A 25,188-nucleotide genomic window follows, 5' to 3' on the forward strand; every position below is an offset into this window, starting at 1 on the left:
GAAAAATTACTTTCTAAGCAGGCAATACAAATAAAAGAATCAGGCAATACAATAAATCCCGATATTCCGTGAAACATAATCAAGAATATGCAATGACCCCTACGAATTAAATGAGTGTTTAATATTTACTATCACGTCTTCTTATTCGTCATGTTTCTTTCTTCTTTTTTATTTAATAATTTTTTAGATGACAGAGAAAAAAAATTTCCATTGGAGTCTCTCACTGGAAAAAGAATTTTGTAAAGATATATATATATATGGCGAAGAAAAGGGGAAACTAAAAAGGATATTTTTGTCTGAAAAATATAGTGCATTTAATATGTGATGAGAGAGATTTGGAACAACCATTCATCTACGGCCACGTGAGAGTCAATTTTTCTGTCCTTAGGAAGTGAAGGAATTGACAAACGCGTAAGAGGAGGCTATGACTTACGCACCAACCTACTTACGAGAAAATGCGGACTCGCTCTCACTTGAGTGAGACAGAGGAGAGTGTATTCCAGGAATGTTTCTGAATGTTCCACTTCTTTTCTTCCTCAGCTGCTCTGAGATGTGTTGATAGTTTGCATAAGTTGTTCTTTCTTTTGCCCCCCCCCCCCCCCCCCCCCGGCCCGAAATCTAGCTCCTTGAATTTTCAACTATCATTGGGGAACAACTCTCTAAACAAAACGATGAATGTGTCGTCAAAATTATCATTTTCCATAATTTTATGAAAATATGAAAAGTAACCCCTGAATTTTCTCCATCCCTAGTAGAATTCTATATATGTTTCTTATTTTCTTCTCCTAAATTATTTCCTTAATTCTTATATTCTATATCTGTGAATTAATTTCATCTCAAAAACATCACTCTCTCTCTCTCTCTCTCTATATATATATAGATATGTATACTCCTAAACATTGTCTTATATTATGTAAATTATATTGTAAATTTGTCTTGTAGTGTACAATATTACATTGTGCCCTGGTGAAATTTTTTTTTTCCACCGTAGCGTCTTTATATAATAATAAATAAAAAAATCCCAAAATTATTGTATCACCCATTCACCATCGCCTCCACAGAGGCCGCTCCTCCCACCACTGCCACCACCACTGCCACCTCCTCCCACTGTAGCCACTACCACGCAAGCAATTTCTTGCTTACTCTATCGCACAACTGTTGATTCCACAAATTAGGAGAAATCGACCAAGCAAGCAATTTTTGCAACAATTATGGACTCCGGAGTTCCAACCACGCTGCCTCCTCCCCACCATGGCCACCGCCATAACTCTCTCTCTCCTCTCTCACATCCCCAACCACCATCCCTGTTGCACAACCATCACTACCATCCCGGATGGTGAATGATGGACTCACGGTGGTGGTGGGGGTGTGAATGATTGTGGTGGGATTGAGGATGGTGATGGTGGCGCTCAGATGGTGGCCCTTGAGGCTGGAATTTAGGCAACCACCATGACTACGGTGGTGGTGGGGCTGTGAACGATTGTCGTGATGGTGGTGGTTTGTTCTCCGGAGCCATAATGATTCGTAACAATTCCTGGTAACAGTTTCATTGTCTTCAATACAACACAATCAACAAGGAAGCAGAATCGCAGCAACCCAGTCCCTATCCTCGTGATCAAATGTTATTCTACTATATCTACATTCCAGAACTAAATCAGAAATTGATCAAATGTTATTCTACTTTATCTCTCCAATCTCTACTTTTCAATCAAAAAACACATGCAATCAGGATAAAGTGACTTTTGGTTAACAGGTGTAGCTGTTTATATGCAAACTGCTAGTCTTCTCTCTGAGTTTGTTAATTTAGAAAACTCCCTCCAGACATGCTTGGTGGCACTTGTGTTGAAACTTGTCCCTGAGATACTAACTGCGACCGGCTTGGACCTTGAACATAAGTTTGACCCATTCCTGTCCCAACCAATTGTTGCTGCTGTTGTTGCTGCTGCAGTTGCGGCATTTGTTGCTGTTGCTGCAGCTGGGAAAGCGGTTGCTGTTGCTGTTGCTGCAGCTGGGAAAGCGGTTGCTGTTGTTGTTGCTGCTGCTGCATCTGAGGATGCTGTTGCTGCTGCTGCAGCTGTTGCTGTTGCTGCAACTGTTGCATCTGTGGAAGCTGCTGTTGTTGCTGTAGCTGCGGAAGCGGCTGTTGCAGCTGCGGGAGCTGTTGTGGTTGAAGTTGCTGTTGTTGCTGCTGTTGCAACTGCTGCTGTTGTTGCTGATTGGATATTTGTGGCTTAAACACGACCATATCCTACTCATAGAACGAATATAGTGTATAAGTTCAGAGACTAGAATCAAAAGTGAAATTCTGTGATCAGTGTTGATATTATTACAAAATTAAAGATAAAAATATCTACAATAACATCTTACCCCTGGGAAAAGCATTCCAATCAAGCGGCAGGCTTTATCAGAAACAGATAGCAGCAATGTCTGTGACGGTAACTGTATTACTGCACACTAGAGATCCATAATGACAGACAACATTAGAAATCCTGTCAAAGGAAAATGTCACAGTGTGACACTGAAAACTCTTATCAGACTTCTCCAATACAAACATCCACCAACGCATTTGACAAAATATGGCAAGCAAGATGAAGTAAAAAATTTCTCTGGTTGATTCATGAGTCTCCGGGAAAACATGCCATCATCTCATTCTTGAGAATACAAATATGTTAAATCAAGGCTTGATTTGTGAACTCAATGCGATCTTTGGGTATTTCCAAGCACCAAGCCTTGCACCAAATTTACGTATGTATTCTATAATCTTCTAAATTTAGCATCCAAAAGTTGTCAGTTTTAGTATTTAAAAGTTGCAAGTGTTCAACATCTAAGCGTCACTTTACAAATTAACGACGCCAACCCCCCTTTCCACCAAACTTCCCTCCAAGCTTCAGTAAATCAGAGAGCTTCAAAAGTACTAAAATCCCTTTTAATAGCAACATCAAAAAATATAAACAAATATAATATTGGCAAAATGGTGTTTCTCGTATAAGTCCAACTAAGAAGCACAAACACTTGTAAGGAGGAACCATGTCAGAGACCAACACTTCTTCAACACTCCTGGATGTCCTACACATCTTAAAAATGTCCATAATTTAAAAATAATATTTTTCATTTAGAACACACGGTTAACGCTTATTGTACATGCAATAATGTAACTAATGAACCTTGAAAGTTGGAATGACTGTCTTTTAGCATGGAAAAAGTTTACAATATAAGAAAATTTAAATTAAAAGTTCTTACAATATTACATAAATTTGACCATATTTCAAAAACAGGTGTATGAAGGTTCTAAACTTCCATTGAAGAAGTGCCCATGGAAGTCATCAAATTATGTGTGGACAGCGTGATGCTCGCACACAAACATATGAATATATATATAAATACACACACACACAAACACACAGAGAGATACATAAAAACAAGCATGTGTATATTGTTCTAAGCCCTTGTTATATATCTCTATGAAATAAGGATCATTATGATTATATGATCTTTTTAGTTAAAATTTCACGCTATATGACTACTTATTATGAAATATCATTATCATATATAATTTGATTCTTTATATAAAATGTTCTATTTCCGTGTCCTTGCCGCATTAGTGTTCTACCTCCCTCAAGATTTTCTATATTAATGTATTAGTATCATAGGGCGTGCGTGTCTTGTGTCCATATCCATGCTCCTCGGAAGTCCCATCAATCAAAGCAACTAGGCAAAGTTTTTCTAAATGACTGAAGAGAGGTGACAGAAACAAGGCATTACACCTTTTTCCCCTACATAAAAAAATAATAATGATGATGATGGAAGCGCTTATGGCCAATCTGGACAGCCATCTAATCTAAAAGTTTAAGTTATAACTTGTAATAAAGGGATTGTGTTTCAATCTAACATTTTTATATTCAAGTCCATGACATTAACAAAGAATAACAATGCCTTCTATCAGATTGAAAATCACATTTTTTAAGAGTCATTATTGTACCCTACTGGTTGTCAAGGCTCGTTAAAGCATGTGAATTCATCAAGTACTTCAGAGTGCCTTCAAAACTTTTTCCCCATTGCTCAACATATTTCTCCAATCTAAACTAGGAAACTATATTTATAGGCAAAGGATCTATGCTGTAAGAGTCACAAGATGTAAGGTCAAATCTTCATAAACGAGAAGTTAAGAGTCCAAAAATTGAGTATCCTTTTCAAATATAGGATATTTTATCATACTTAATTGCAGTATCAATGGACATTTTGGCATATTTGACTAAATAATTTTTTAATAGAGTGACCCTAGTCATGAGAATACAGGAGGGATTTATAATAGAAGTATTTCTTACCAACCGTGACTTGAAAACCACTATTCATGTGGCCGATCGCATTCATGTGGGATATAGGCAAGGATGGTGATGATAATGATGAGTGACTTGAAAACCGATATACAATTCAATATTCCTTAAAAACAACATCTTTTTTAAGTATCAACAAGATTTACTTTAAGCCAATAAAGACATTAAAATTTAGCAAATTGGAGGCCAACAGTTTTCCATCAACAGATAACCTTGATACAATCCATTTACAACTGCAAACATTACCTTGACCTGTACCACATTTTAAAAGAATGAACTATATTGTTTCCATTTCTATCCTTGATAGTAATTAGTAATAAATAGAAACAGCGATATTTTAATTTTTTAATTTTTTTGTCCGGACAAATAACAAACACTCTAGTTAGTCCGTATGAGAACTTGACCCCTCAACCTTTCATTTCAGAAGGTGGAGGAGATACCATTGGGCTACAGCCCTTTGTAGTAACAATGATAATGATATTGCACAATACATAACTATGAACAAATTTTTTACTCGCATGCCTTGTGATTTAACTCACTTCTTAATATATCACAACAATAGTGCCATTAATACAAAAATGGAAACTAATTGGTTCTAAAAGATCTGACTGAAAAAAGCAGGAGAGGGGCTGGCAGTCCAGGTTATGAAATATCTGGCCGAGTATTTAGTGTCTGATCCAATAGAAGGGTAAGCCTACCTCGAATAGTAGTAACATTCTTGCAGATTGCATCTCTGGGCTAGGAGCCCGAGTGACTGTTCCTGCCATAATGTACACCTACCTATAGCACCGGTAGTCGAGGACAATCCTCATGCATGAATAGCCAGGAGGCAAGGAGAAACCCATTTCTATGCTTAAGTTTTCTATTATTTCTACTCTCTTTTGTTGGGTCTCAGGGAGAGATTATCGTTCTGTTGAGGAGATTGTAATGTTTTTGGCCTCTTTGAAGGCTTGAGGCTCTTTTTGGTTTTTTCTTCTTGTATCCTTGGGTTTCGCTCCCCTTTGAGCGCTTTTTTATAATATTCTTACTTATCAAAAAAAAAAAAAAAAATAGCCAGGAGGAAAGAAAGAGCAGTAGACGGTAATTTTCATGTTACTCTTCTTGTGTCCTTTCCATTCCTGCCCTTAGTAAAAATTTAAGCATCAAAGATTCCATTACCTAATATAAGAAGAAGATTATTTTTTCTTTGCCGCCTTTTATTTCTGTTCGTTCACTTCTTACTAATAAAAATAACAACACAATTGCCTATTATCAATCTAGACCACAATATAAGCAACAATAACAACTATAGCATCAGTTATACATATTTGCTGTGTACCTATACACACAGAGTATCACAGACATGTTCGTATATATGAAACTACAAAATATGTAATAGCAGTACTGGTTTAACATTGCCATAATGATAATTTTATCATTACTTTATGTAACTTTTCTAAATTAATTCATGTGCTCCGTCATAATAAATGTATTTTTTTTTCTATGTCCCCTGAGTAACGTAACCTTCGACAAGTATTTAAGAAAATATAAGCAAAGCCTTCAGATTACTCACAAGCTTCTTTTCTTGCAGCTGTCCAAGAAACCCATGTTGATTCATTGCCCGAAAAACCAGAAAATCTGCCTTCCCTACATACTGCCTGGTTTTAAATAAAGGAAATATGAAAATTTCTGAAGAGACCGTAAATTCAGAACAGGTATATAATCAGAGATGAACCTACAACTATACAAAAAAAAAAAATTGTTCCAAATGGCAGAAATTACTTATTATTCATGTGGTCCTGAGATATAAGCCGAACAATCTGCATTGTTGGTGGCCAATTTGCTGCAAGCCTGAATGGAAGAAAAAAGAAAAGAACTCATACAACTGGAAGATTCATATAATACATATAACAACCAGAGACTCAATATTTCAAAAGCAATTAGTCCCAGGATCAGTTCCAGACTAAGTCATCCATTTTAAATGCATCAAAGAAGTATCAGGAAAAATGTTTTAAAGGCATAATTAACTTGCAAATAAGAGGAGATTTTGACAGGATGAATTATTTTTGTATACTAAAGAAATATGATTCTCAGCAAAACCGCATTCCACAGTTTTTCAAGGGAACAAGCATCATAGCCTCAAGAAACAAATTAATGTTGCCTCAAACACCTTTAATAGGAAAGTCACCACAAACCATTTCTTAAATTGCAGAATATAATACCATCATTAAGGACAACTCTTAGAGCGGTGGCACATTCACAAACCTTCCGCTGAATCAATTCGCTGCCCTGGTTATAATATTGAAACTGAACCTTAGGTCTCTTAGTAGACTTACAGCCTGGCGGCCCTGGCCAGTGTATGATATGGACGCGGCGATATGACAAATCTAACTGAACCTTAGGTCCTCTAATTAATCACGAGTAAAAGGAGTATTTTGCAACTTGGAAGGAAGCAGCTCAAGTTCAGAATTTTCCCTTTTTGTTGACTTATAAGAATTGAGATGATTACATTTTGAAACCTCAAATGCTAATGATAAGAAAAGTAACTTGAAGCAAATTCTCAAATGTTTGTGATACTCCCTAGACTTACGTTTCAGAGGCCGATGCACTCCTGTAACCCTGCCATAAATCAGTAAAACATCAGAATTGCGAAATGAGAAGTATTAGAAGTTTATGTAAGAGATGGAAAAGACTAGATTACATTACGTTACAATGTGACATGTTTTAGTTGCAGCGTAAGATTAAAATCATTAGGATAAGATAATTAATTAAATTACATGTGAAATGTGTTAACAGTAAGCTTCATAAAACTCGAATGAAATCCTTTATCAACTATGCGAAACATACCTCCAGTCTGGTGATAAACACGGGCTGACCTTGTCTCTGCCCAGATAAGTTTCCCTGCGTCATTTAGATCATTCAAGAAACTATAAGTGATTGCATAAACAAATAAAATACAATAAAGAAACAATACTTGATTGAGTACAATTTTTTGCTTGCATTTTAAAAATATTTATTGATTTTAATATAAAAATTAAAGTAGGCATTTGCATTGCAAGGTCTCAATTATTATCATAAGCAATTGTGATGCTAAATTAACGTAAACAATTCTACTGAATTTAACTGTTGTTCATATATGTTTTTTGGTTCTCCCCAAGGCCTTATTTCTTGTAGCCTATGAAAAGAGACCTCCGATGACAATCACTAAGAAAGAGCTTTTGCAGCTGGCAAAAAACATTTTCCATACGTCCCCCTTTTGGTGCATTGTTAATTAGTTTATTTGGTACTTTAATGCTTTAATAGGGGCATTGGTAGGAAAAAAAGGTTGTTGCCCTTTTTGACAGGACAGAACGAAGAACTTTGGTGGAAGAAAAATAACAGCATCTCCCTTGTACAAGTTTTTTTTTTTTTTTTTTTTGATAAGTAATCTCCCTTGTACAAGTGAATGGAGGGTTTGGGGAAAAGAAGAAACAGTAAGTGTGTTTTGGCATTTTTAACTCAATAAAAATGGCCAAAACAGTTGTGGCGTAGTGGTGCATGCAAGGAAATTGGAAGGGAGGGGTGAGTTGGGTGACTATCAGTATTGATTCATTTACCTAAAAGAAATAAGAAAAATCGCAACTAGAATGAACAAAGGTGCTTGGCAAAATATGAAAGTGTCATCTGAGTACAGACATCAATGTCGTGCCCGGCACAGTCCATTCAATTACTAGACAACACCTTTATTTAGCCACGTTAGTCAGAGTCAGACATGTGCCATACTCATTGCATGCTGTGTTGTACACTTCCATACTCCTATTCATGGGGGACTAAGAAGACATTGACACGTGACACAAACACTTTACGACCCAGATACACTGATGCAGCAAATCTTAAAAGAACAAATAGCATATGAACTCTACATGGATATGGCAATAATAAATATTTATTTTTTTATTGTAAGAATCTATTATATAAACTAATTACATAAATTTAATTAATTTGCTAATTTCTATACTAGGAATGCATAAGGTCAAAGATGATGCTAAAGATTTTACATTAAATATGCCGATACAATACTCCTATATTTGTGCCACTATTTTTTTTATTTTTTATTTATTAGTATATTTCTGCTACTATAATTATGTTCTTGCCCTATATAAGAAATTGTTCATTGCATTCTTAATTTGAGATGACCATATGTGCAATGTCATTTTTTCATTAAAAAAAAAAAATTGTGTACAATGTCAGATTTCCTTATAGAAAAAAGGAAATGTTGGAATCTCGAGGTGTGTTCACCTTGTTTCTAATATGGTAAGGCAAGGTTCCTTTTAAGACATGTTTATACTACATAAGTCATTTCTTTGGAGTATGTGAGAGTGTGGGCCAAGTGTTCGAAATAGTGAAATATATTTCATAACTATGGATGTGTCAAAACAGAGTGACAAGGCAATTAGTCCTAAATGTAAAACATTAATTCAAATACACCTAAACACTAACAAAATAATAAATCAAAGGCACAATTAAAAGAAAAGGTTTTGGGAGGATTCCTAGTGCGAGGATAGCCCATTGTCTCTTTTGTTCCCAAGGCTGTTCAGGATTGTTGTTGACAAACATGCTATGGTTGGCTGGTTGCTGACTACTATCGTCATGATAGCGGTAGGTTGTCTTGGGATGTGCAGTTCCGACGATCTTTTTGGGATTGGGAGTTGGATGGCTCTCTTGTATAGACATGGGATGGAGGGCACTGGTGCGGATTCCTTGACTTGGGTGCCTTCTGCGCAAGGGATGTTTCAGGTCCAGTCCTTTTTTTGTCTCTCTGGGTTTCACGATACCACCTTCCCGTGGAAGACGGTGTGGCTGTCAAAGGCTCCTCTTAGGGTGGTCTTTTTTGTGTGGACCGCAGCTTAGGGTAAGATTCTGACTTGGACAATTTGAGGAAGAGAAGACATATCATTGTCAATCGGTGTTGTCTTTGTATGATTGATGGAGAGTCCGCGGATCACCTTCTGTTGCATTGTCTTGTGGCCCATGACTGTTGGAGACTTATTTTTGGTCTATTTAGTGTCCATTGGGTCATGCCCCGGACCTCTAGGGAGTTGATGGACATCTGGGGGGGCCAATGGGTGGGGGCGCATGTTGATTTTTGGAGGGTGACCCCCCTTTGTGTTTGGTGGAGCCTTTGGAAAGAGCGGAATAGAAGATCTTTTGATGGGAAGGAGTCCTTCATTGGGGCATTGGAATTTTCTATTATTTGTACCCTTTTTTGTGGGGATTGGGGGAGAAATTATTCATCTATTGAGGAAATTGTGGACTTTTTGGGCTCTTTGAGTCCATAGGTCTTTTCCTCTTTCTTTTTTCTGGTTTGTGTACAGCTCTTGGGACGCATTTCCCTTTTGAACGCTTTCTAATACATTTTACTTTTAAAAAAAAAAATAAAAGAAAAGGTTCCAAATATCAACAACTGTTTATTATTCTAGGAAACTAACTTTAGCATGATAAGTATCTTAAGTACTTGAATCTAAAATATGCAGATTCAATTTCAATCCTTTCTAACAGTTAAGTTGGTCTTACCTCCCAAACTTTTACATATTTCGATTGTGCTGACTGCAGTGAACTTGACGTCTGTTGGGACATGGGCATGTTAGCTGCAGAGTTATTATTCCCACCAAGAGATTGCATTCCTTGTTGCACTTGTTGATTCATTCCAGGAGTAGGAATCATGGTGCCAGTTCCAGAAGACATACCAGATGCACCAAGGCCACTCATTATGTTCTGGTTCATGCCAATTCCACTCTGTACCATCTGGGCTGCTGCAAGGTTTCCTTGGCTCATGCCAGGTACTGATTGACCCATACTAACACCTCCTTGAAGATTACTCAGTGGTTGTGACATTCCAAGGTTTGAATTCCCAGACATATTAGAAGTTGCGGAAGTGAATGAACCAGGAGCTGTATTTTGTGCGACCTGTGCAGTCCCTGCTAGCATCCCTGATCCACCAACTGATGTGATACCTGATTGCCCAGATGATAATACAGTTTGAGCGGCAGGCACAGAAGATGCCATGCCACTGGATATCATGTTTGACATATGCATGGCCATAGAATTTCCACCCATTGATTGAAGTCCAATAGAAGTTCCCCCACTTAGTGCAGAGTTCATCACTTGCCGTGCTTGAGAGAGATTGTTCAGAATGCTGACATTTGCTGCAGCAGGTCCTACAGGACGCAAGGGCTGTGATAAACCACTAACTATAGGTTTTAGATCTTGCACATTGTCATTATTTGAGATCATCTCCTGAGAAGCAGACATTGGTGAAGAAGTTTGCAAGCTGGGGACTCCTTGAGAAGTTGCACGAGGAACAGAAGAAATATGTGGAAAAGAAGGTCCAGATACCATGGGGGTCACAGTGTTTGGCTCCTGAACAAGTATGTTATGAAATCATGACCTATCCCACGACCCTAAAAGCCATAGAAACTACAATACAAACAACTTTATTTTGCTACATTAGTCGATGTAAATTAGAATCAGAGAATGTATGATACTTACAACTTTTACAGTTGCAGGGGGGATGTTTCCAACTGGAATTGGTTGCCGGTTCATGATAGAACCATTTACTGAAAAGAAAAGGATCATGCAAGCATTATGGTAAGCAAATTATTACGGAAAAAAATATCCATATTTTGATACCAGGTTGCTATTGGTTCCATGGTGGGACCTCAACCATACTTTAAAATTTTAACCAACTAATCAAGGAAAATTGTTGACACTAAGAAATTTGAAAGTCTACACTCAACAAAAGCACTTTAATTCAAGGTTTGACATGTTTCCCTCCCCTTAGTCAATGCTAGCTATTCAATATGCATGCATTTTGGAAGTGGTACTTTAAAAATATTAGTTCTCCAGATGTAAAAGTTGAATAACAAAATAACAATAAAAATAATAATAATAATTAAGTGCTGCTGCATCTACCAATTTAGCAGCATCCGTCCTCTAAGAAAGGACTGAGTAAGTATTTTTATCCTAATCAAGCAGATACAGAATTAAGGCAGGATAGATAAATAGTTAGAAAACCCAAGAACATTATAAAGCCATTTTTTTGTCACCCTTTTTTCTTATATGCAGATCCAGTTCAGTATTGGTACGAGTTAAAAATATATACATATATATATATATATATATATATATGGGTTAAGTGCAAAAAACCCCCTCGCTATATACAAAATGTTCAATTACCCCCCTGTTGTTCCATAAACCCCCTACATTTTTTAATTTGTGCACATAAGGACAAATTGGGTAATTGGACAATAAAATGACTAAATTAGCCTTAACTTATAAAAATAAAAATAAAAAAAAAAAAGTTTTCATTTTCATTACTATATATATATATATACACACACACACAAACAAAACCACAACACATGCACCAGACCCATGTAGAACTAGCTACATGCACTTGCACTGGTTGAAGACATTGAATCACTCATTGAATCCTCTAAATCATGGCCATGGATTCCAAGAACTAACAAATAATGTAGGTATAGATTCTTCTGATTTTGCAAAATCGAAGGAAAAATCTTCTATCTCTGTCTAAATTTAAATTTATAAGCCCAAAACTGAATTAATTTTCTCTTTTTTACAAAATAGAATTCCGTATAGCTTATAGGACTCTTACACTTTGAATTTATGTAAATACTCTATAGTTGGTGTTAGATAAAATTAATAAATTAATATCCATCATTGAACACTTCAACCTGTTGTTCAATACTAAATTACAATAGGTGTTGGATCTTGGAAATAAATTTGGGTGTTTCTTGTTTTTTTCCAATGAATACTATGTTATTGGTGGTGGGTTAGGTAATGGAAATCCATTAACAAAGAAATAAGGGTTCCCGGACAACCATCTTGAACAAAACGCTTGTTTTTTTTTTTTTTTTTAAATCTTGTTAGTCAACCAGAGGAATGAGAGAGTCTGCAGAAATTGAAGAGAGAAGAAAAACGTTTTAGAGAATTTTGTGGGGAATGATGTGGCTATGTATCATTGCTCCAAAAGGATGTTGTAGAGAGAGAAAGAAGGATTGTGTGTGTGTGTGAGAGAGAGAGAGAAAGAGAGAGAGAGGGAGAGTGTGGAGAGAGATGTAGAGAGAGAGAGAGATGCTATTGAGAGAGTGCAGGTAAGATGATGCAGTGTGGAGGGTATTTTGGAATTTTTATAAAAAAATTAGTCAAAATTGAGGATTATGGAGCAATTTGCTCAACAGTTAATAATATAGGGATTTATATGCACTTAATTTTTAGTAGGGGTGTTTCTTGCACATTTTGTATATAGCGAGGGGGGTATTTGCACTTAACCCTATATATATATATATATATATATAGATTTAGGGAAGACAAAAGAACATAATATAATAAGCAACTTAGTTAACCACGCTCAATGATAGAGTCAAAGCAGATTACTTGTAAAGGGAATGGATGAAAGAGGTGTAGAATATTGAGTTCAACATGCAAACAACCTGATGGTATAGAAGTTGAAGGTGGCGCTGAAGCAGGAGGAATTGAAGCTATATCCATCTTTACAGGACTCTGATTTGGTGCCAAACTTGTAACTCCAGGCCGACTTAAAGCAGCACGAGCCTCGATGAAATTCTCTGAAATTAGAACAAGAAAATGAGGATTTTTGACATTATCAACAGGTAGATCTGCTGCACGAGCATTGCGTTTTCCCTGCAATAGCAAAGTAATGAAGACATTTACATGCCCCCACAACAAGTGAGTATTGTTTTCATTTAAAAAATCACGCATCGTAAACACTAGCAATTTCAAGACGAGACTTAAAATTATGAACATGCAAATACATATGTATTCCCACACACACAACAGGAAAATCGTGTGTAATATGAAATATAATATCAACAAGTAGATGCCAACCAAAGCAAGAACTCTTAACACAAAAAGGAGAAAAGAAACTCCAAACAATTGGAGGTCTATACTAACGAAAAAGTATTTCAAGCTTCAGGATACAAATTAGCACTGCATTAGGAGTGCGGCCAGACGGCAAAACAATTTTTGGAATAGAACCATATTACAAAGTGCAATTAAAATGTATCCCAAGCTTTATGAAGCAGCTGCACTATTAAGTTAGTTGTACAAGGAACCACCATCACTGTCTTATTAAAGAATCATGGAAAATGTTCTCCACAAATTAAAGTGGAATAGTGGATGCTCTTGACATTAGTGATACGTTTTCTACATTGGAAGCTTTTGTTAACTTCAAATTAAGGTAGCTACATTTCATATTTATATACCATAAATAGAGTCGGAATTCACAACAAGCTGTACAAAAATCAGGTTTTAAATTTAGAACCATTACCTCCTACCTCAACCCCCACGGTACTTTAACTCCAGACTTTACTTTATGGTCAATTTACAGTCTTCGAGTTGCACAGACAGCAGTACATAGCCAAGGTGCTCTCTTGCAAGTAAATTTAGTATTTGCATAACCATGGTCTCCAGAACATTATAGCCAACATATTTTCTTTTCGGGTAAATTACCGTAGTCTCCTTGAGGATTTGATTGAGCACCATCAAATTAAAGTATTGCAAAAAAACTCTGCATGGGTAATCCAAATATATATATATATATATATACATATACGCGCTATCTAGGGTTTGTCAATCATGGGTCACCTAAACCAGGGTTCGGCCCATAGTGTACAGAGGACTTGCAACACATCTGGAAGAATGTGGGTCAACCCAAACTTGAATCTTTACAAAATGGCGTCTTTATTGTTAGATTAGAATCCATTGCTTGTCAAGAAGAGATTATAAAGAGGGTTCATACATATCAAGGACACCCAATGACCCTGAAGAGATGGGATAAGAATGTGAATCCTGAATGTGAGAGTTGAGATCGATGAAGAGGTGGTGTCTACTGATGAGGTGAATCAATCTCTTCCGGAGCTAATCATTATTCGGCAGCATGGTGCTTTGTCATTTAATTATGTATGGCCCAGATGCAGAACTGTTAGTCCAGAGCTTCCTTGACATAGACTACTTGATTGGTGGAAGCCCTAAATGGTCTATATTTGAAAATTGGTACTCCGGAATCAGATTTTTCACCAAGTCAATTTACTTTTGATTTGCTGAAGTCATGTTGTGATTCAATAGCAATTGTTGTGTCCAAACATTGAGGATTTGTTTAATTTCCATTGCAATGGTTGTATAGGAGGTTTCAGAAGTAGAAGGAAAGATTTCCAGCAGGTTTCATCAGTCAATTTCCAAATATTAGATTGCAATTGTGGCCAATTGATGAGGAAGGAAGGTGATTGAAGGCGTTTGTTGCAGAATTGTTCCAAACTCATGATATTTTGATGTTGGAACATTATTGACTTTTTTCTTTCACTTGGTACAACATTATTAACTCAGTTCAGCAAGGATTTATAAATGCATTGTACTGGAAAGACAAAAACCTTTCCATACAAACGGTGCTGAATGAGATAAATAACAGTATCAAAGCTCCAAGACCCATAAGACTTCATCTCGCCTATGCTAAGTCCCTAGAACATGGAGCAAGAGCAAGAGAATGTCCAGAAAATACCAATATACCAGAGCACCTATATAAGTGTAAATATATGAATGTACATTTAAATATAAAAATATATGTTTATAGTAGGAAAGATATATTATTTTCTTGCTACGAACATATTACATATTATCATTATAATTATTACAAAAAATTATACTTAGACATTTCTACGTCAATGTATGTATATATTATGAAATATAAAAGAACAAAATCATCATAAAGTTCACATGGCTCAGCAGCCAAAAATATGTTCAATGTGTAGTGGATCCAGCATCCTCTGATATGGCTATTAAAATCTTTAACTAACTTGCAGTAGGTCCCAGCTGACAACTAAAGTTTGACTGCCTGACTCGCTGAACTAATCTGGTGTCCTTTAGCCCACCATAACCTAGTCAAAGTACATTCAGAAACACCTACTTAAAGGCTAATACTGGGAGCGTTTAGAATACCATTCAGTACTTCTATGATCATAAATCCATGGATTCATCAGGAATCTGCTATGAATCTACAAGGCTATAAACTGAGAGCAGGTGCATGATCCAATTTAGGCAGATTGATGCCTTTGAAGTAATGTAAAATGTGCTTACAATTGAGCCTCTTCTACTGCTTTGGAAGAAGTTAGGCAGTCTGTAATTGGAGGAAGCTCGTACCAACATGTTCGGGAAACTTGAAATTAAAGAACTATGTCTCGTGAAACATCTACATGTTTTTAAAATGACTATAAATAAATAGCAAAAGAAATTATCATCACTAAATCACCATGGAAAACACAACTAGAGTATTTGAATACTACTATACATGCATTGAGATTATTCTCATAAATCCATCCTCTAAATATTATAACTTGGAAGAGATTAATGATATAGCCAGTTACTCAATCCACAAAAGCATGATATCACCAAATAAAGCTACAGACGTGCTCTTATGGCCTAATAATCTTAATTCTAGAGACTGCAGCAACATAAAATGTTAAGCGGAGTTCAACGAAGTAATTGGTTCAATAAGTTCAAGTCATTAATGATTTAACAAGCTTGACACAAAATAACACAAATAATGGACTCAACTAATAATGTCATGCTTACCGAATTGTAGATTGCTCTAAGTTTCGGAAGCTGCTTTGGACATATTACTGACAGAGAAATAGAACACTGTATGCCAAGATAAGGGTCAGCTGACTGGCAACACATGTAAGAAGAGAAACATTAATGGTAAACAAGAAAAGAACAGCTCTATAACAGTACTTGAGAAAATGATTTAGCAACTGTCTCAGCATCAGAAAGACGACTTTCTGTTTGAGTCTCAACATTTTCACTCTGCTCCAAGTTCTGCATTTGTGGTCGATAAACTGGTGTTGGCAATGGATAAGGGTTACTTGCAGCCACAAGAATGCAATGCCTTTGCCCATCTACATTTTGTTGAGTCTGGCTTCCATTCAGAATAGAGAACATCTGAATGATGCACCAGAATAACAGTAAATATAGAGTTTCACATGTACTTATCAAAAAATATATATAGAGTTTCACATGTGCATGGCAAAAATATCTCTACTAAGAAGAATTAGCATTGTTTGTGCACATAAAAGTCCTTATGTAGAGAGATTAAAATAACTCCAGGATTGCATTAGTGCTCATGAACTAAGAAACGAAAAATGTCAAACCCATATAAAAAGCTAGCATAACCAAAATGCCCACCATCAAAGCTTCAGAAAGTCCTTCCGCAATTGCAGCATCATTGAAACCACCACCAGCAAATGGTATAGCAGATAGCCACTGAAGGAAAATATCAACATCTCGTGTCCATCCACTCCGCTGTACTAGGCAAGCTGCAGAAACAATGGTAAAACTGGGAGCAAAGCCGGGAATAAAAATGGAAGCACTATAAGTGAGTTAAGTTTAAGAATCAAACAATATTTAATTCAAACATTAATACTAGATTTGAATTTATCATAATAAGCAAAGACAGCATTTTACTGAATTTATCAAAACATGTAAAAAAAAAATTACCAAAAAAAAAAACTTCACCACTTTGAAAGAGAAAATAAATTAATTCAAGTTATGGAACCTTAAGAAAAGTTGTAATTTTAACATCACACAACTGCATATAAAATCAACTTTGATTGAAACTCCAAAGCCAAATAGTGCATTTAGTTCATGAAACTTTTGTGGAATTATAAATATTCCAAAAAAAAATCTATCAACTCTGCAAACTGGGGGTGGCAATCAAGCCCAGTCATGCCATGCTCATTCAGTCCAAACACAAGCTGTTACTCAACCCTAACACAACCTTCTAATACACAGCTGTCTACATGAACCTGACAAGTCACAGAGACAGATAAAAACTCATTCAACCAGTTTGTTTGTTTTTTTTTTTTTTTTTTTGCTAAGTAAAATTTTATAAAAGAGCGCTCAAAAGGGGAGCGAAACCTAAAGAAATACACAAGGCCAAAAAACGCCATAAGCCTTCAAAGAGGCCAAAAAACAACAATCTCCTCAATAGATCAATAATCTCTCCCTCTCCCTGAAACCCAACAAAAGAGAGTGGAAATAATAGAGAACTTAAGCATAGAAATAGGCTTCTCCTTTCCATCAAAATATCTCCGATTTCTCGCAAGCCAAATACACCACCAAAAACAAAGAGGCGTAGCCCTCCAAGCATCCCGAACGAGAGGCCCCAACTGAAAAACCTCTCCAAGCCTCAATTAACCCTCTAGAGGATCAAAGCATGACCCAGGGAATCCCAAATAAGCCAAGCATCAAATCCCAACAGTCCCTAGCCATACTGCAATGCAAAAGAAGGTGATCCACTGTCTCCTCATCCCGCAGGCACAAGTAACAGCGATTAACCACCACCTGATTCCTCCTCCTCAAATTATCCTGGGTTAAAATCCTACCCAAGACAAAAGTCCAGGCAAAGAACGCCACCTTGAGAGGAGCCTTGGAGCGCCAAACAGACTTCCAAGGGAAATGGCCTCCAGACCCAGCCATGAGACACCTAAAGAAAGATCGAACCTCAAAGCGGCCCTAAGAGTGAGGGTCCCACAACCAACAATTAGAATCCCCAACCACAATCAGAATCCCCAATCATTCAACCAGATTGTACCAAACATAATCCTTCTTTGGTTGGTGAGCAAACCAAAGAAAAGAAAACAATAGGGATTATACATTACCATAAGCCTAGGTTTCTAGAAACGAAAGGAAATAATCAATTAATTTTCTCAAGTGCAAAGATTGAACATCTTAATTCCTTTCCTTCTTATATTTTCTTGGCAACCGCACAATTTCAACGAAAGGAATAGAGCAAAGAAAACATTAAACCCATTTAAATAGATGGCATAATCCAAAACCCTAACCCAATATTAAATTAATAACTTTAAACTAAACTGTCAAAAAAAGACTTTAATCAATATATCAATTGATGTTGTGTGTGAATAATATAAAAAAAGAAACCCCGCAAAAGAAGTTATAAAGATGAATGTAAAAGGAAACATTCTCGCTGAAGCTGAAGCTGAAGAGAAAAGTTTATAGATTACCGAAAAAATAAAAATAACCTTAAATTGATTGATAAATTTGTCAAAGTATCCTTGTTTTTACAAGCTAAATGGGGTGGGTGGGATTCATGTCTAACAACACAGATAATAAATGGATCAAATCTTATTAAAAAGATTGAGGGTTAAAACCTAAATAGGACAGATATATTAAGCAGATTAATTGTGTCAACCTGTTATGAAACGAACCCACTGAGATCAACATAAACCCTCTAACTTCGTGTCAAGTTTGAGTCATGTTTGAAATGATGTCCTACTGCAAAACATTACATCCCCACTTGTGAGTTGGCTATACAAGTCTTACTTCGAGGAAAAGAAGAGTGTGGGCAGGTCGGTGGGTGTGGTTCATAGTTGTTGAGTATATGTGGGATCACCATGTTTTATTTCTCAATAAGTAGTTCAATCACTAGCAAGCAATATAATATTTAACACGAACTCCAATAACATGGGTTAAGAAGAATGTGGAAAATACATACCGCTGTAAGATCCATGAGCATTAAACATGACCAGAGAAAGCTCAACACTAGAGGCAGATGGCTTCTGTACTCAAAAAAATTAAAAGAAAATTTAAATAGAGATTCAAAATTAATAAAGGCCATTGTTAGCAAGCTAAATAGCTGTAAATTAAAAAATAAAAATAAAAATAAAAAAAGTCAAAAAGATATTTTTCTAATAGAATCTTAAAGTAAAAAAGAACGAGCATAGTATGAGCAGTAGCAAATGAAAAAAATGCATGCATGATGCATTTATAACGTTTAATGTATGTGTGTGTCTGCATATCTCAAAACATTAACAATTTCATTTTCTGATATATTTAGACAAAGACACTCTAGTCAAGAGGTACAATTGAGTTATATGGAATATAACTTAACTAAAACTAGACATACAAGGAGGGTGCAGTGAAGGTCAAGATTTGATAGGTATCATAAACCAAATATTTTCATAAATTGGGATGATGTTAATTATAAAATTAAAGCAGGATGGAGCACCAAGGCAATGCTAGGGAATGATGTTTATAATAAAAATAAAATGAGAGAAAATCAATTAAGATGGTCTGGACATGTACAAAGAAGACCACTAAATGCGACAATTAGAACAAGTGACATGGTCCATATTGAGAGTAATGACAGGGGAGGGTAAGACAAAAGCTAACATGGGTAGAGTTAGTAAGGAAGGATATGATAACATGTGGTTTGACCGAGCCTAGGGTCATAGAGCAACATGAAAAAATAGGATACTGGTAGTTGACTCCGAGTAGTTGAGAAAAAGGCTTTAATAAGTTAAGCATACATAAAATTGAAGAGTATCTCTGATATCTTGTGTGATCGGTGCATACCTCTAAAATTGCAAGATGACCATCCATACCAACATATTTATAAAATAAGAGTGGGGCAAAAATGTTAATGCGAGATGGATGTGTGGCAAGACAAAAAATGAGAAAATTATAAATAAGCAAGTCTGAGAGATAGTTGAAGAATGAGAGGGAACCTACTAAGATGGATTGACCATATGCGGTGATGGTCAATAACGGCATTAGTTAGGAAAAGCGACGTTTTCCTTATGAGGGTAATCATGTAAATAGGGAAAAATATAATAGCATGTGGTTAACTGAGGTTGTGTCCTTAGCTAGAGGAGAATGACGAAACAACCTTCATGCATCCATCACAAATAGTTGGAGAAAGTTTGTGTTCAGTTTAAGTTGGGGTGCAACTTGGGTTAGGCAAGCCGAACCCAACCTGAGCCCAGTCCCATTTTTCGCGGACTTGGGCAATTATTTTTACAAGTAGAGTTGGGACTGGGTTGAAAAATCTCAACCGAACTTAATTAGGGTTGGGCTTGAGTTGAGGTGCTAGCAACTCGAGCCCAACCCAAACCCAAATTCTAATATTATTTTCATATATATATTTTATTTTAAATACATTATATATAATATTCAAATTATGATCTCTTTTTTTTTTTTCTTTTTAACTTCCTTTGTTATATCTTAGTTTATTATATGTTAACGTTTAGGAGAATTAATTTTTTAAGAATTTGTTTGTAATTTATTTAGGGTTATAGTTGGATTGAGGTGTCAGCAACCAAAGCCAAACCAAGAGCGGAGTTCTAATTTTATTTTTTATATATTTTTACTTAAAAATATATTATATAAAATTTCAAATTAAGATCACCCTTTTCTTTTCAACTTCTTTTGTTTACAAATTAAATACAATAAAGTAATACTTAGATAATTTTTCTAACCCGATCTCAAATCCAAGTTTAAAAATTTGAACATGGGTTAGGCTCAGTTAGTGAGCTTGGGTTGAAGACTAGGTTGAATTCACCCAACCCACCTGAATTGCACCCTAGTTAACTTATTGATATTTCCCTAGTACCGTTGGAAAAAAAAAAAAAAAAAAAAAAAAAAGAAGAGTCACTTTCACCCTGTTTTCCTCCCAAAGTTTAGCAGTCATCAAACTTTACATTGTAAAATGAACTCATTTCTAACTTTACATTATAGGGCAAAGCCGCCATCCCTAATACCATTATTATATAGCAAGCTAAGGACCCCTCCACATCCTCAACCTCCAAATCAGGAACTACCCTCCAAAATCAACACCAACACCACTAGAACCCCTTAGCAAGATCACCCATCATCACCTCTGTTGAAGGATTTAGATATGTAAGTTATACCCTCTCTAACAGCTTAAGCTTTTGGAGTAGATGGTTGTTAACATGGTATCAGAGCATGCAAGATCTTATGTTCAAACTTCACCGTCACCGTGATAATTTAAAATTGAAACATGTGTTGGACCAAAAACGAAACCGCGGGGGGGGGGGGGGGGGGGGGGGGGGGGGGGGCGCGGGTTGAAGTATTTAAATATTAAAGTTATACCTCTCTAATAGCTTAAACTTTTAGAGTAGATGGTTGTTAACATGGTATCAGAGCCAAAAGTATCGTGTTCAAACCTCACCATCGTCCATCCTGATAATTAAAATTGACACACGCGTTGGACCAAAAAGAAGGTCACAAGTGAGAAGGCATGTTGAAAGATTTATACATTTAAATTACACCCTCTCTAATAGCTTAAGCTTTTGGAGTACATGGTATGAGAGCCAAAGGTCTCGACTTTAAACCTCACCGTCACCCTAATAATTTAAAAACTAAAACATGTGTTGGACCAAAAGAAGGCCACGCGCCTTAGGTTTTGGAGTAAATGGTTGTTAACAACCTCCAATTCACTACTATCCCAACAGGGTTAGGGAACAAGTTTGAAATAACATCCCATGCCATATCACGCAAAAAGCACACCTTAGGTCCATCACCTAGTCCAAAAATATTTAGACCACGGGAATTACACTATCATAGTAATTTAAACTTGCACTATCGATACATGTCCTCAACCAAGTTATGCATCTTCATTCTCAGAGTCCACATAATTGAAGTCAATCCCTCAAGACAGCTCTCAACAAAAATATTTTAACCTCTGTAGTCACAGCTATCCAAATTGAGCCCAATAAATGATCCTTTTCCGCCTCCATTTATGTTTGTTTTAACTCTAGGAACTCCTTTATAACTCTTTAGGTATAAGAACGAACGAGTGATGAATTTAGTAGTGGAAAAACAGATAAATCAGACAACAAAGACCAAAATGCAATCATACATATCTTAAATAAACCTTTTTATTTTCACATAGGAACTGGGAATTTGTTCAACAAATCTGCATGTATAGGCTATGCCATATGAAAAAGTTCATATAAAGAAAAACCACAAGCATGATGCCAATTTAGATACAGCACAGTTAAATTTCAAAAACTTCAGATCATATGAAATGCATACCTGCCCTGTCAACTCATTACCACAAAAACTCCTGCACAGATTAAACAATGATTCAGAGCCAATATCTATTTATAACTAGAATGTCATTTGCTTAGATGATCTAACTAATGATAATTAATGTATGAACCTCGTACATATGATCTGAGAACAAATGGATTAAGATAAAAGCTCAAAGCATCCTTGCATTCAGTATAGCTACAAATATGGATTAACCATTTGGTTGAGTTCAATCACACATGAGATGCAAGAAAATGACATGTTCATTCATTCTAGAAAAAAATATTCCAAGAAAGAGAGTTTGTTACAGTATCTTAAGACATACTCATTTGCCATGATAGGTATTCACATTAGCTCAATGTGACATGCAGTGAAAGGATATATCCCAATCTAACAGCACACTCATGAAATCAAACACATAATGCATGTATTTTGTCACTTGTAAAAAGATTGGTGGTGTTCAAGAAACAATGATTAAGACTTCCCGACATATCAAATCAAGCACATAACCATAGTATATTATAAACAAAGTTTCCACATAAATGTTCTAGACAGGTTTATTACAAGATCATTAACGCTTAACAGCGAGACAGTACAAAGATACATCTTATCAATCTACCCTTATAGAGCGCCAAATAAGATCCACCAAGAAGGGTATCTTATCAAATACATTGTGGGGGTTGGGGGAGCTTACACAATACCGTGTTATGAGCTTGATTTTGTTCATGCTTGCTTGCTTAGACATGTATCTAGATTCAGACACACTGACATACGATTTAACTTACTGAAGTTATACTCATGTGTCATTGGCACAAATGTCATAGTTTCCATTGCCAGGCATTGATGTGGGCAAAGGAATGAAGATTAACATTCAAAAGGTTATGCCACTGCAGATTATTTATACTGGCCACATAATCTTGAGGATGAATATTTACGCTTCTGCAAGCACCTCAAGTGTAGTAAATCGGTATGCAACACGATATACTAATTCCACACATAGAGATCTACCAAGTAAAATCATCAGTACTGATCATGAACAATTCCCATATGATACATGAAGCATAAAAAAAACGAAATTACCCAAGAGTAGAAGGAAAAAAATGATATCTTTACATGCAATGTTATGGAAAATATCAAAACTCCAATACCTATAAGATCACCACGAGACATTGTTAAATTCATCAATAACCTCGACTCAATAGCTCAATTAAGACCCATTCCCTCTCCCTCTCTTAGTTATACCATATGACAACATTCAGTTGCCCATTATGTTGCGTGACCAAAAGGAACAAAGATCTTTTACATATAATAACCTCAACGGCTCAACCCTGACTTGGTCATCATAGTCATTCAAGCCAATTGCAATACAATTCATTTTACTTTTTAGCATTACACAAAAGGAAAAAAGTGAAAAATACAAATATTTATATATTAATTGTCATGGGCAAGATTAAGAAGACAATGGCATTGTTTTTTTATGATATCACAGTTCTCCATCATCAAACTCAATCATATCCCAACGTTGCAGAATATTGTGAAGGTAGATTAGGAGGTCTCTCTTAGATTTACCAGATTGACAAATTTCAAGTTGCTATCATTTAGATTTTTCAATATGAACCCTGACAATTACAATGATCAAGCCGAACGAAGATTCTTTCGAATATACCAGCATTAATTTTGGGCCCTTTCGCATAAGATCATTGTCCAAACAAACGTTAGCGTAACCCTAAATAAAACAAAAACATAACAAATTATGACTTCAACTTCAATGTGTAGTCCGACCTACTTCATTGTGCAACATGCTCGCACAGAACATCTTGGAGAAAGAAAAAAAACAAAAAACAAAACAATTTAGGTTTTCAATGTGGTCCTTGATGCTACTTCAGTGCTAAATTTCAACGATAGCTGAAGGCAGCTAAACCCGCCATGCAGTAAGTAAAATCAAGCACGCGTGTACTTAAGCAAACAGAAAGTAGACAGCGTATTAGTTTCAGCAGAGAACAATTCCAAATTGCTTTTTTAGTTGCATGATTAAGAAGAATACAGATGCTTTATTTACCCCCCACCCACAAAAAAAAAAGGAATATAGATGCTTCATATAAAGAAAACCCTAGTCTGAGGCATGGACAAAGCTAAAAACAATTAAATATACTAGTTAACAAAAATTGATACAACGACATGCGATTACAGAAGAGAAGGGTGGCAATCTGAAGATAGATAATCATAAGAGAAACAAATAGGTACTCGTAAATTGAAATCAATTGTAAAACCCTTGGGTCAAATTTACAGCAGCAGAGACAATGGTTTTGAAAAATAAAAACCCAAAAATGATACACCGGTAGAAAAGAACAGACCTGACAATGTCTTCCAAGTAAGATGTGGAAATAGAGTGCCAGAAGGGACCCAAAGCCGCAGTCCCTTCAACCGCAACGACCAGTTGTTTCTTTGCCATGGTTTTGGCTCGAGAGAGAGAAACCCTCCGATATTCAATCACGCCACGGATACTCCTTTACTGGTTTTTCCCGAAAAGTATAGCCAAACACTTCGCTACTTGTTTTATATACTATTCAAAATCCAAATTTGTAAAATGAGACTCGACATGCGTCACATGCCTTCGAAAAAAAAGAAGAATTTTTTTTTTTCTTTAAATAGGTTAAAGGATTTAAATTTTTTGGTAAATTGCAATGACTAGTCTTGAGGCTTCGGCCGGTGTCACTCAAATATGGATTAACCGCTTTTTCAACAATGTCACTCCTATGGTCCAAATATCATATTTGCCCATGAATATTTAATTCAATTAATTTACAAAATATCAGTTATTTAATGAAACTATCTTCGTTATTTTTTTTCTCTATCATAATCTCTAATTTTTTTATTTTATTTTATTCATTTTAGTACCTAGCCGCCAATACTTTCTCTCTCTCTTCCTGATCTCTCTATTCCCCTCTTTCTT

General features: G+C 36.0%; 1 protein-coding gene across 1 annotated transcript; it reads right to left on the minus strand.

Moving 5' to 3' along the window:
- Positions 1-887: 887 nt before the first annotated feature.
- LOC132302650 (mediator of RNA polymerase II transcription subunit 25) lies at positions 888-24,784 on the minus strand. Its single transcript, XM_059799561.1, has 15 exons — positions 24,590-24,784; positions 22,239-22,269; positions 18,898-18,961; positions 16,569-16,699; positions 16,119-16,325; positions 15,960-16,025; positions 12,806-13,016; positions 10,842-10,909; positions 9,867-10,712; positions 7,161-7,214; positions 6,904-6,932; positions 6,096-6,164; positions 5,887-5,971; positions 2,368-2,454; positions 888-2,248 (listed from the first exon to the last, which is right to left on the minus strand). The coding sequence occupies exons 1-15, from the start codon at positions 24,685-24,687 to the stop codon at positions 1,799-1,801; spliced, it is 2,496 nt and encodes an 831-aa protein (XP_059655544.1). The 5' UTR covers positions 24,688-24,784; the 3' UTR covers positions 888-1,798.
- Between the last annotated feature and the right edge of the window lie 404 nt (positions 24,785-25,188).

The sequence above is a fragment of the Cornus florida genome, unplaced genomic scaffold, assembly GCF_030987335.1.
Source record: "Cornus florida cultivar Cherokee Brave unplaced genomic scaffold, ASM3098733v1 CherokeeBrave_3.0.0_Hap2_Chr04, whole genome shotgun sequence".
NCBI classification, from domain to species: Eukaryota; Viridiplantae; Streptophyta; class Magnoliopsida; order Cornales; family Cornaceae; genus Cornus; species Cornus florida.

Excerpts from the sequence above, each read along its gene's own strand:
- LOC132302650 (XM_059799561.1), bottom strand. The coding sequence starts at position 24,687 with ATGGCAAAGAAACAACTGGTCGTTGCGGTTGAAGGGACTGCGGCTTTG. Across the intron at positions 13,017-15,959 it reads TTAGAGCAATCTACAATTCG|GGAAAACGCAATGCTCGTGC; the intron begins GTAAGCATGACA and ends TTGCTATTGCAG. Across the intron at positions 7,215-9,866 it reads AATATGTAAAAGTTTGGGAG|GGAAACTTATCTGGGCAGAG; the intron begins GTAAGACCAACT and ends TAAATGACGCAG.